General features: G+C 47.6%; 1 protein-coding gene across 1 annotated transcript in view; it reads right to left on the bottom strand.

The window, feature by feature from the left end:
- ppp5c (protein phosphatase 5, catalytic subunit) overlaps window positions 1-12,981 on the bottom strand; it is a 39,288-nt gene that overhangs the window by 2,769 nt on the left and 23,538 nt on the right. The window contains exons 6-12 of the mRNA XM_045724881.2: window positions 11,644-11,742; window positions 11,421-11,526; window positions 9,957-10,099; window positions 6,204-6,291; window positions 6,077-6,117; window positions 5,750-5,928; window positions 1,702-1,783 (exon numbers count right to left, since the gene is read on the bottom strand). Coding sequence (XP_045580837.1) covers window positions 1,702-1,783; window positions 5,750-5,928; window positions 6,077-6,117; window positions 6,204-6,291; window positions 9,957-10,099; window positions 11,421-11,526; window positions 11,644-11,742 — 738 coding nt within the window. The remainder of the gene's footprint in view (window positions 1-1,701; window positions 1,784-5,749; window positions 5,929-6,076; window positions 6,118-6,203; window positions 6,292-9,956; window positions 10,100-11,420; window positions 11,527-11,643; window positions 11,743-12,981) is intronic.

Here is a 12,981-nt window from a genome sequence, read left to right on the forward strand (position 1 = left end):
CTACATAGTTATTCTGCTGCTTTACACTGTCTCCTATTGGTGATATTCTACATAGTTATTCTGCTGCTTTAGACTGTCTCCTATTGGTGGTGATAATCTACATAGTTATTCTGCTGCTTTAGACTGTCTCCTATTGGTGATATTCTACATAGTTATTCTGCTTTAGACTGTCTCCTATTGGTGATGATAATCTACATAGTTATTCTGCTGCTTTAGACTGTCTCCTATTGGTGATATTCTACATAGTTATTCTGCTTTAGACTGTCTCCTATTGGTGATGATAATCTACATAGTTATTCTGCTGCTTTAGACTGTCTCCTATTGGTGATAATAATCTACATAGTTATTCTGCTGCTTTAGACTGTCTCCTATTGGTGGTGATAAAAAATGTTGCCACCTGCACAGAAATCTCTATCAATAGCCACGACGAGTGGGGTTGTAGAAATCTCTGCAGAAATCTCTATCAATAGCCACGACGAGTGGGGTTGTAGAAATCTCTGCAGAAATCTCTATCAATAGCCACGACGAGTGGGGTTGTAGAAATCTCTGCAGAAATCTCTATCAATAGCCACGACGAGTGGGGTTGTAGAAATCTCTGCAGAAATCTCTATCAATAGCCACGACGAGTCGGGTTGTAGAAATCTCTGCAGAAATCTCTATCAATAGCCACGACGAGTCGGGTTGTAGAAATCTCTGCAGAAATCTCTATCAATAGCCACGACGAGTGGGGTTGTAGAAATCTCTGCAGAAATCTCTATCAATAGCCACGACGAGTCGGGTTGTAGAAATCTCTGCAGAAATCTCTATCAATAGCCACGACGAGTCGGGTTGTAGAAATCTCTGCAGAAATCTCTATCAATAGCCACGACGAGTCGGGTTGTAGAAATCTCTGCAGAAATCTCTATCAATAGCCACGACGAGTGGGGTTGTAGAAATCTCTGCAGAAATCTCTATCAATAGCCACGACGAGTGGGGTTGTAGAAATCTCTGCAGAAATCTCTATCAATAGCCACGACGAGTGGGGTTGTAGAAATCTCTGCAGAAATCTCTATCAATAGCCACGACGAGTGGGGTTGTAGAAATCTCTGCAGAAATCTCTATCAATAGCCACGACGAGTGGGGTTGTAGAAATCTCTGCAGAAATCTCTATCAATAGCCACGACGAGTCGGGTTGTAGAAATCTCTGCAGAAATCTCTATCAATAGCCACGACGAGTGGGGTTGTAGAAATCTCTGCAGAAATCTCTATCAATAGCCACGACGAGTGGGGTTGTAGAAATCTCTGCAGAAATCTCTATCAATAGCCACGACGAGTGGGGTTGTAGAAATCTCTATCAATAGCCACGACGAGTCGGGTTGTAGAAATCTCTGCAGAAATCTCTATCAATAGCCACGACGAGTCGGGTTGTAGAAATCTCTGCAGAAATCTCTATCAATAGCCACGACGAGTCGGGTTGTAGAAATCTCTATCAATAGCCACGACGAGTGGGGTTGTAGAAATCTCTGCAGAAATCTCTATCAATAGCCACGACGAGTGGGGTTGTAAAAATCTCTATCAATAGCCACGACGAGTGGGGTTGTAGAAAATCAGAAACTGCAGCCAGTTTAAAGGTCTGAAAGGTACTGTAACTAAGGAGATGTACTGTTATAGTTAACGTTGGTTAGGGTTAGTATGTCAAAACTTACTATAAGATGTACTTACCACAGCAGTGAACTGGTGAAACTCCGGTTTGAGGTCTGATCCTCTGAGGTGGATGTACGCTCCCTTATTAGCCATCTGATCACTTGAGGGAGAAAGAGAAGGAGAGAGAGGAGAGAGAGAGGGAGGAGAAGGAGGGGAGAGCGGGGGGAAGGGGAGAGCGGGGGAAAGGGGAGAGCGGGGGAAAGGGGAGAGCGGGGGAAAGGGGAGAGCGGGGGAAAGGGGAGAGCGAGGGGAAGGGGAGAGCGAGGGGAAGGGGAGAGAAGATAATTATTTTACTGTGATCTTAAATGCCTTTGGAGGGGTTGACATTTGACATGTGAGAGTCTTACAATATACACTGCTCAAAAAAATAAAGGGAACACTTAAACAACACAATGTAACTCCAAGTCAATCACACTTCTGTGAAATCAAACTGTCCACTTAGGAAGCAACACTGATTGACAATAAATTTCACATGCTGTTGTGCAAATGGAATAGACAACAGGTGGAAATTATAGGCAATTAGCAAGACACCCCCAATAAAGGAGTGGTTCTGCAGGTGGGGACCACAGACCACTTCTCAGTTCCTATGCTTCCTGGCTGATGTTTTGGTCACTTTTGAATGCTGGCGGTGCTTTCACTCTAGTGGTAGCATGAGACGGAGTCTACAACCCACACAAGTGGCTCAGGTAGTGCAGCTCATCCAGGATGGCACATCAATGCGAGCTGTGGCAAGAAGGTTTGCTGTGTCTGTCAGCGTAGTGTCCAGAGCATGGAGGCGCTACTAGGAGACAGGCCAGTACATCAGGAGACGTGGAGGAGGCCGTAGGAGGGCAACAACCCGGCAGCAGGACCGCTACCTCCGCCTTTGTGCGGGGAGCAGGAGGAGCACTGCCAGAGCCCTGCAAAATGACCTACAGCAGGCCACAAATGTGCATGTGTCTGCTCAAACGGTCAGAAACAGACTCCATGAGGGTGGTATGAGGGCCCGACGTCCACAGGTGGGGGTTGTGCTTACCGTGCAGGACGTTTGGCATTTGCCAGAGAACAGGGCTCCGGGCAGCCGAGCGGAAATGGAGGAAAACTCGCCTCCCTGCGGACCTGGCATCCTTTCACTCCCTCCTCTCTACATTTTCCTCTTCTGTCTCTGCTGCTAAAGCCACCTTCTACCACTCTAAACTCCAAGCATCTGCCTCTAACCCTAGGAAGCTCTTTGCTACCTTCTCCTCCCTCCTTAATCCTCCTCCCCCTCCCCCCCCCCCCTCCTCCCTCTCTGCGGATGACTTCGTCAACCATTTTGAAAAGAAGGTTGACGACATCCGATCCTCGTTTGCTAAGTCAAATGACACTGCTGGTCCTGCTCACACTGCCCTACCCTGTGCTTTGACCTCTTTCTCCCCTCTCTCTCCAGATGAACTCTCGCGTCTTGTGACGGCCGGCCGCCCAACAACCTGCCCACTTGACCCTATCCCCTCCTCTCTTCTCCAGACCATTTCCGGAGACCTTCTCCCCTACCTCACCTCGCTCATCAACGCATCCTTGACCGCTGGCTACGTCCCTTCCGTCTTCAAGAGAGCGAGAGTTGCACCCCTTCTGAAAAAACCTACACTCGATCCCTCCGATGTCAACAACTACAGGCCAGTATCCCTTCTTTCCTTTCTCTCCAAAACTCTTGAACGCGCCGTGCTTGGCCAGCTCTCTTGCTATCTCTCTCAGAATGACCTTCTTGATCCTAATCAGTCAGGTTTCAAGACTGGGCATTCAACTGAGACTGCTCTTCTCTGTGTCACGGAGGCTCTCCGCACTGCTAAAGCTAACTCTCTCTCCTCTGCTCTCATCCTTCTAGACCTATCTGCTGCCTTTGATACCGTGAACCATCAGATCCTCCTCTCCACCCTCTCCGAGCTGGGCATCTCCGGCACCGCGCACGCTTGGATTGCGTCCTACCTGACAGGTCGCTCCTACCAGGTGGCGTGGCGAGAATCTGTCTCCGCACCACGTGCTCTCACCACTGGTGTCCCCCAGGGCTCTGTTCTTGGCCCACTCCTATTCTCGCTATACACCAAGTCACTTGGCTCTGTCATATCCTCACATGGTCTCTCATATCATTGCTATGCAGACGACACACAATTAATCTTCTCCTTTCCCCCTTCTGACAACCAGGTGGCGAATCGCATCTCTGCATGTCTGGCAGACATATCAGTGTGGATGACGGATCACCACCTCAAGCTGAACCTCGGCAAGACGGAGCTGCTCTTCCTCCCGGGGAAGGACTGCCCGTTCCATGATCTCGCCATCACGGTTGACAACTCCCTTGTGTCCTCCTCCCAGAGTGCTAAGAGCCTTGGCGTGACCCTGGACAACACCCTGTCGTTCTCCACCAACATCAAGGCGGTGACCCGATCCTGTAGGTTCATGCTCTACAACATTCGCAGAGTACGACCCTGCCTCACACAGGAAGCGGCGCAGGTCCTAATCCAGGCACTTGTCATCTCCCGTCTGGATTACTGCAACTCGCTGTTGGCTGGGCTCCCTGCCTGTGCCATTAAACCCCTACAACTCACCCAGAACGCCGCAGCCCGTCTGGTGTTCAACCTTCCCAAGTTCTCTCACGTCACCCCGCTCCTCCGCTCTCTCCACTGGCTTCCAGTCGAAGCTCGCATCCGCTACAAGACCATGGTGCTTGCCTACGGAGCTGTGAGGGGAACGGCACCTCCGTACCTTCAGGCTCTGATCAGGCCCTACACCCAAACAAGGGCACTCCGTTCATCCACCTCTGGCCTGCTCGCCTCCCTACCTCTGAGGAAGCACAGTTCCCGCTCAGCCCAGTCAAAACTGTTCGCTGCTCTGGCACCCCAATGGTGGAACAAGCTCCCTCACGACGCCAGGACAGCGGAGTCAATCACCACCTTCCGGAGACACCTGAAACCCCACCTCTTCAAGGAATACCTGGGATAGGATAAAGTAATCCTTCTAACCCCCCCCTTAAAAGATTTAGATGCACTATTGTAAAGTGGTTGTTCCACTGGATATTATAGGTGAATGCACCAATTTGTAAGTCGCTCTGGATAAGAGCGTCTGCTAAATGACTAAAATGTAAATGTAAAATGTAAACACCAAGATTGGCAAATTCGCCACTGGCGCCCTGTGCTCTTCACAGATGAAAGCAGGTTCACACTGAGCACATGTGACAGACGTGACAGAGTCTGGAGACGCCGTGGAGAACGTTCTGCTGCCTGCAACATCCTCCAGCATGACTGGTTTGGTGGTGGGTCAGTCATGGTGTGGGGTGGCATTTCTTTGGGGGGCCGCACAGCCCTCCATGTGCTCGCCAGAGGTAGCCTGACTGCCATTAGGTACCGAGATGAGATCCTCAGACCCCTTGTGAGACCATATGCTGGTGCGGTTGGCCCTGGGTTCCTCCTAATGCAAGACAATGCTAGACCTCATGTGGCTGGAGTGTGTCAGCAGTTCCTGCAAGAGGAAGGCATTGATGCTATGGACTGGCCCGCCCGTTCCCCAGACCTGAATCTAATTGAGCACATCTGGGACATCATGTCTCGCTCCATCCACCAACGCCACGTTGCACCACAGACTGTCCAGGAGTTGGCGGATGCTTTAGTCCAGGTCTGGGAGGAGATCCCTCAGGAGACCATCCGCCACCTCATCAGGAGCATGCCCAGGCGTTGTAGGGAGGTCATACAGGCACGTGGAGGCCCACACACTACTGAGCCTCATTTTGACTTGTTTTAAGGACATTACATCAAAGTTGGATCAGACTGTAGTGTGGTTTTCCACTTTAATTGTGAGTGTGACTCCAAATCCAGACCTCCATGGGTTGATAAATTGGATTTCCATTGATTATTTTTGTGTGATTTTGTTGTCAGCACATTCAACTATGTAAAGAAAAAAGTATTTAATAAAATTATTTCATTCATTCAGATCTAGGATGTGTTATTTTAGTGTTCCCTTTATTTTTTTTGAGCAGTGTATATTGTTTAAATCTGGCAGTGCAGATTTTTTTTTTTTTACTAAAGTTGGATTGAATAGTGAGTGTTGCCCTAGTTACCAGTAGTTGGGCGCTGAGAAGACTGTGATGCACTTCCCTGAATGTGTGACCTCATAACCCTCTGCCTTGACCTCGTGACTGCGGACGATGTAATCCAGCTTGTTCTGGTCCAGGAACCGCTCGGTGACGTCAGGACCAAACTGACAGCTCACACCTCGCTTAGAGACAGACCGCCCATTCTGAGGGTCGGGAAGGTGGAGGGGGTAGAGAAAGAGATAATAATTAAATACACAGATGACATGATGCAGTACAGCTATTTAAACCAGATTATAATTATAATTTGTTGTTGACAAGAGTGTATTTCTAGGACAGTGCTGGACACCAAACCTGTGGCTGTGGGTCTGACCAGAGAAGATCACACATGGGACCTGAAGAAAACAAACAGTTGATTAAACGACACTTTAATTCCTAGATCCTAAACGAGAAAGATATTGATTTAATTGATCGCTCTTACCAGAGTCTGGTGGCTGTCTGTTCCTGTCGATTTTCCTCAGATCATCCAGCATCACTCCGTCCTCACTGAACAACCCTCCGTGCATCACCTGACACAGACAGAACACATCACCTGACACAGACAGAACACATCACCTGACACAGACAGAACACATCACCTGACACAGACAGAACACATCACCTGACACAGACAGAACACATCACCTGACACAGACAGAACACAACTACAGACAATATTCTCAAAATATACAGTTCTACCATTGGAAGCCTAAAGACCTCAACATGCTTCAGTCCGGCTGGCGCCTAGCAGAACTTGGCTAGTCGAACTGAACGACTGTGCTGCATACTCTCTTAAAAGACCTTTGCTTGAAAAACGAGAAATAAGAAGAAAAAAAAAGTGTCAATAGTACCGTTTGTCCATCTTGAGACGCCATAGCCATTATTCACTTCAACAAAAAACAAAAAAAGTCAGAATGGGATCTAACTCAAGAAATCTGTCATTAATTGACGTTTTTTGCTGAAGAGATTTGTCACACAATTTTACATTTAACTTAGAAGTTTGTTGCATTGTTTATCAATGAAAAAAATTTGCAGGAAAACGAGTCATCTCTCACTGAATGGCAGACTTTATTGAAGAATCCCTACTGTTGAAAAATCACAGACGAAGGGACTTTTCATCACAGACGCAGAGACTTTTCTTGCCTCCAGAAAAATTGAGTGCCTAAACAGCCGAAAAAACCCTCACCAAAGTCCAAAATGTCGTCCTATATGAACAAACTCCACCGAACTGTTTCGGCTGGGAAGCATGCCAGCATGCCTTAACAGAGAACCTACCATGACTTTGCTGTTTAATACACCGTGTGAGGGCTGTCAGGGGTCAAAGGTCAGGGATACCTAACAGGACTTTGCCGTTGATGCGCTGCGCCACAGGTTACGGTTTAAAGGTCAGGGTTACCTACCACGGGAGAATCTCAATTGCATTAGTTATTTTTCCTCGCCTCCCTCTCAAAACCCATTGGAAGAGAAGGTCAGAGGGGAGGAACCTCTGGCTTTCTCATCCAATGAATATTTGAGAATGAGTCGAGGAGTATGCAAATGAGATTCTTCCCGAGGACTTTACAGTTAATATACTGTGCTTCAAAAAGGGTGTGTGGTAGATATCAAAACTCTTCCGCAAAGGACTCCGGTAGGATACACATGACTATCCTCAATGAAAAACGTGGCTATCGAGGAGGAAAAAGAGAGAGGACAGAGGATGGACTTTTGCCCAAATGAGAAAAGGCCCAGGACTTCGATGCACTCTGCCAGAGGTTAGGGGTCAGAAGTCAGGGGTTAAAGGACACGGTAAAGCTTATGCTGCGTTCACAACATTTTGTAATTTCGTAAATACCAGCATACAACTGGGGAAAAAAAATGTCCACTTGGACGCCCCTCCAACTGGTTAATACTAGTGGAAAACTAGCCTATCGATCAGAGTTCCCCCTCCACTTGCGTGTCTGAAGTCAGTTGTCAAACAAGACAGCAAACATGGCGGAATCTTCAGCAGTTGTTGTTTATGGTAAGAACTAAACACAAATTGGTAAAAATGTATTCTGTTCTTTTTCCTTTTGATTTAGAAAGCAGATCTGGATATACTTTTTATGGGCGAAAAGAGCAAAACAATCACCGGCCGTCTGGCAAGGGATACCAGAGCACCGGCTCTCGGATCAACAGGCTCCGATACAGCTTGAAAACGGTACCGGAGCACCGGCTCTCGGATCAACAGGCTCCGATACAGCTTGAAAACGGTACCAGAGCACCGGCTCTCGGATCAACAGGCTCCGATACAGCTTGAAAACGGTACCGGAGCACCGGCTCTCGGATCAACAGGCTCCGATACAGCTTGAAAACGGTACCAGAGCACCGGCTCTCGGATCAACAGGCTCCGATACAGCTTGAAAACGGTACCGGAGCACCGGCTCTCGGATCAACAGGCTCCGATACAGCTTGAAAACGGTACCAGAGCACCCGGCTCTCGGATCAACAGGCTCCGATACAGCTTGAAAACGGTACCAGAGCACCCGGCTCTCGGATCAACAGGCTCCGATACAGCTTGAAAACGGTACCAGAGCACCGGCTCTCGGATCAACAGGCTCTGATACAGCTTGAAAACGGTACCAGAGCACCGGCTCTCGGATCAACAGGCTCCGATACAGCTTGAAAACGGTACCAGAGCACCGGCTCTCGGACCAACAGGCTCCGATACAGCTTGAAAACGGTACCAGAGCACCGGCTCTCGGATCAACAGGCTCTGATACAGCTTGAAAACGGTACCGGAGCACCGGCTCTCGGATCAACAGGCTCCGATACAGCTTGAAAACGGTACCAGAGCACCCGGCTCTCGGACCAACAGGCTCCGATACAGCTTGAAAACGGTACCAGAGCACCGGCTCTCGGATCAACAGGCTCTGATACAGCTTGAAAACGGTACCAGAGCACCGGCTCTCGGATCAACAGGCTCTGATACAGCTTGAAAACGGTACCGGAGCACCCGGCTCTCGGACCAACAGGCTCCGATACAGCTTGAAAACGGTACCAGAGCACCGGCTCTCGGATCAACAGGCTCTGATACAGCTTGAAAACGGTACCGGAGCACCGGCTCTCGGATCAACAGGCTCCGATACAGCTTGAAAACGGTACCAGAGCACCCGGCTCTCGGACCAACAGGCTCCGATACAGCTTGAAAACGGTACCAGAGCACCGGCTCTCGGATCAACAGGCTCTGATACAGCTTGAAAACGGTACCAGAGCACCGGCTCTCGGATCAACAGGCTCTGATACAGCTTGAAAACGGTACCGGAGCACCGGCTCTCGGAACAACAGGCTCCGATACAGCTTGAAAACGGTACCAGAGCACCCGGCTCTCGGACCAACAGGCTCCGATACAGCTTGAAAACTGTACCGGAGCACCCGGCTCTCGGACCAACAGGCTCCGATACAGCTTGAAAACGGTACCGGAGCACCCGGCTCTCGGATCAACAGGCTCCGATACAGCTTGAAAACGGTACCGGAGCACCCGGCTCTTGGATCAACAGGCTCCGATACAGCTTGAAAACGGTACCAGAGCACCGGCTCTAGGACCAACAGGCTCCGATACAGCTTGAAAACGGTACCAGAGCACCGGCTCTCGGACCAACAGGCTCCGATACAGCTTGAAAACGGTACCAGTGCACCGGCTCTCGGATCAACAGGCTCCGATACAGCTTGAAAACGGTACCGGAGCACCCGGCTCTTGGATGGTACCGGAACACTGGCACTCGGACCAACAGGCTCCGATACGGCTTCTAACAGTACCGGAACATGGTTGCATGGCTGTGTGCTTGACTTTATACACCCGTCGGTAACGTGTGTGGCTGAAATAGCAGAATCCACCAATTTGAAAAGTGTATTCCCCAAATTCCAAGTTGAAAATGTGAATTTATCCATCACGTATTTACGGCTTCACAAATGGGAATTACCACCTTACCACATTGTTATAAACGGCAAATTACCTACCAGGACCTTGCCATTGATGCACTATGCCAGAGGTTAGGGGACAGAGGTGAAAGATCAGGGGTCAGGGTTACCTACCAGAACTTTTCCATTGATGCACTATGCCAGAGGTTAAGGGGTCAGAGGTTAAAGGTCAGGGGTCAGAGGTTACCTACCAGAACTTTTCCATTGATGCACCGCGCCAGAGTTTAGGGGTCAGAGGTTAAAGGTGAGGGTTACCTACCAGAACTTTTCCGTTGATGCACTGAGCCAGAGGCAGCCACTGGAAGACCTCACTGAAGAGCGTAAACATCTGAGTGGTGTACTTGGCCTTCACCTCCCCCTCAAAACCATACATCTGGTTCATGTTGTCAGTCTCGTGGTTACCTAGTTACACAGGAACATATGGACATTCGTTACCAACACAATTTACCCTTTGCTAAGCCCCACTCCCAGAATTATGGGCAAGCAATCGCAACGCTTCAATGGATAGCAACTGTAGTTGAGTCCAACACCTCGGACAAGGTCACGTTGAAAATCCTTGGAAGCCAAGGAGGGCTGTGGCAAAAACAGAAAATGTCATTTAAAAAAATGTAGTGTTAAAAGGGTTAAATAATTGAACAGTGCACCAGAGGTACTTGCAACTACGATACATGAAATACAGAGCCTGTTGTGTTTTTTTTTTAGAATAATACATTATACTGTTGTTGCATTTGTTAGCTAGCTTGTTAGCTAGGTCTCATTGAAAACTTTGCTAAGGCTAGCTGATTAGCTAGCGCTCATCGAAAACATTGCTAAGGCTAACTGGTTAGCTAGCGCTCATCGAAAACATTGCTAAGGCGCGGTAGCTAGCGCTCTCGCATTGCAAGGCAACGGTGCTGCGCCTCGACAGCGGCTAACGGTGCGCCTCTCGCAGCTAGGCTCGGTGCAGCGCTCTCGAAAACGTTGCTAACGCTAACTGGTTAGCTAGTGCTCATCCGCAACGCAGCGAGCCCGACGTTGCTAACGCCGGTAGCGAGGCTCTCCATTGCAACGCAGCGAGCCCGACGTTGCTAACGCTAACTGGTTAGCTAGTGCTCGTCGAAAACATTGCTAACGCTAGCTAGCTCTCATTGAAAATGTTGCTAACGCTAACTGGTTAGCTAGCGCTCATTGAAAACGCTAACCGGTTAGCGCTCATAGTTAATATTACTCATTGGCATGTAGCTAAATTGGCTATTAGGAATATAACTTTCATAGGCTGTTGACAAAGCACTTGTTAACTGCAAAAGTGGTTAGTAGCCTTGACTGCATGCAGAGTGCCTTTAGAGCCAGGCAAGCTGGCTAGCCACACTACAAACTTCATTTGACCAGGTTCCCATAAAGCAATTCTAAATGACAGTTCACCACAACATACCTGAGAGTCTCCTGATCATCAAGGGGTAGTCTGTTTAATTTCATTGTGCATTAAAAGCACAGTTTAATAAGATCATTGAGGGGGTTTTCTCCAATGGTTTGAATGGGGAATTGGGCTTCCTGGTAAAATGTTGCACCAAGGTCACAAAAGTAACCAAGGGTGGCAAGGCTTAGCGAAGGGTCCATTACACATGGGTAATATAAACATTAGCAAAGAAGGAAGACTGGCCATGGATATACAGTGCTCTTAACTTCCTCTGTGAGCCTACTGACCTCTGAGCAGGTAGAAGGAGTCCGGGAGGAGAATACTGACCTCTGAGCAGGTAGAAGGAGTCCGGGAGGAGCAGCTTGAAGCCGAACAGAGTCAGAATGACCTCTAGAGAGAACGAACCACGGTCCACAAAGTCTCCATTAAACAGCTGTGTTATATTGTTAAGGGTTATCATGTACATTTATTTGAATACAAACGCCGTTTTACGGCACATGTCACCGTTTTACTGCACATGTCACCGTTTTACTGCGACTGAACAGGATACATAAGGGTTGGTCTCAGAGGGTAAGCCGTTCAGCTCAAAGATGTTCAGAAGGTCGTAGAACTGTCCATGTGTGTCGCCACAAATGGTTATCTTCTCTGTCTGTTGGGGAGTAAACAGAACAAGTTTAGGCACTGGGACAGTTCATATGCTGAAGGGGATAATCGGACCACCAAGTGCTAACAGTCAGGATCTGGATAACGTGTGTGAAATGCTTGAAAATGTATGTGATATCAACAGAAAGGTATATTTTCTGAGTGATTTAAATATTGACTGGCTTTCATCAAGCTGCCCACTCAAGAAAAAGCTTCAAGCTGTAACCAGTGCCTGCAACCTGGTTCAGGTTATCATTCAACCTACCAGGGTAGTTACAGCACAGGAATGAATTCATCAACATGTATTTATCACATCTTTACTAATGCTGCAGAAATGTGCTTGAAAGCAGTATCCAAATCCATAGGATGTAGTCATCACAATATAGTAGCCATGTCTAGGAAAACCAAAGTTCCAAAAGGCTTGGCCTATTATAGTGTATAAGAGGTCATTCAATAAGTTTTGTAGTGATTCATATGTTGATGTAAATAATATTTGCTGGTCTGTGGTGTATAATGAGGAGCAACCAGATGTTGCACTTGACACATTTATGAAATTGCTTATTCCAGTTACTAATAAGCACGCAACCATTAAAAAAAACGACTGTAAAAACTTAAATCCCCTGCAAATTGAGAAATCGTGTGACTAAACTGAATAAAAAAAGAAGAAGAAACTACACTCTGAAACAAAGATAAATTACAAAAAAAATGATAGTAAAAAATCTTTGGAGCAAACTCAGCTCCATCGTTCATTGAATCAGATGGCTCATTCGTTACAAAACCGTTTGATATTACCAACTACTTTAATGGTTTTTTTATTGGCAAGATTAGCAAACTTAACCAGGCATGACATGCCAGCAACAAACGCCGACACTACACATCCAAGTATATCTGACCAAATAATGGAAGACAAGAATTGTACTTTTGAAGTGTGGAAGAGGTGGAAAAAGTATTGTTGTCTATCAACAACGACAAGCCACCGGGGTCTGACAACTTGGATGTAAAATTACTGAAGATAATAGTGGATGATATTGCCACAACTATTTGCCATATCTTCAATTTAAGCCTACTAGAAAGTGTGTGCCCTCAGGTCTGGAGGGAAGTTAGTCATTCCGCTACCTAAGAATAGTAATGCCCCCTTTTTACTGGCTCAAATAGCCGACCAATCACCCTGTTATCAACCGTTACTAAAGTTTTGGGGGGGAAAAAATGGTGTTTGACCAGATACAATGATATTACACAGTAAACA

Source organism: Salmo salar, chromosome 09, assembly GCF_965601325.2.
Source record: "Salmo salar chromosome 09, fSalSal1, whole genome shotgun sequence".
Lineage (NCBI taxonomy): Eukaryota > Metazoa > Chordata > Actinopteri > Salmoniformes > Salmonidae > Salmo > Salmo salar.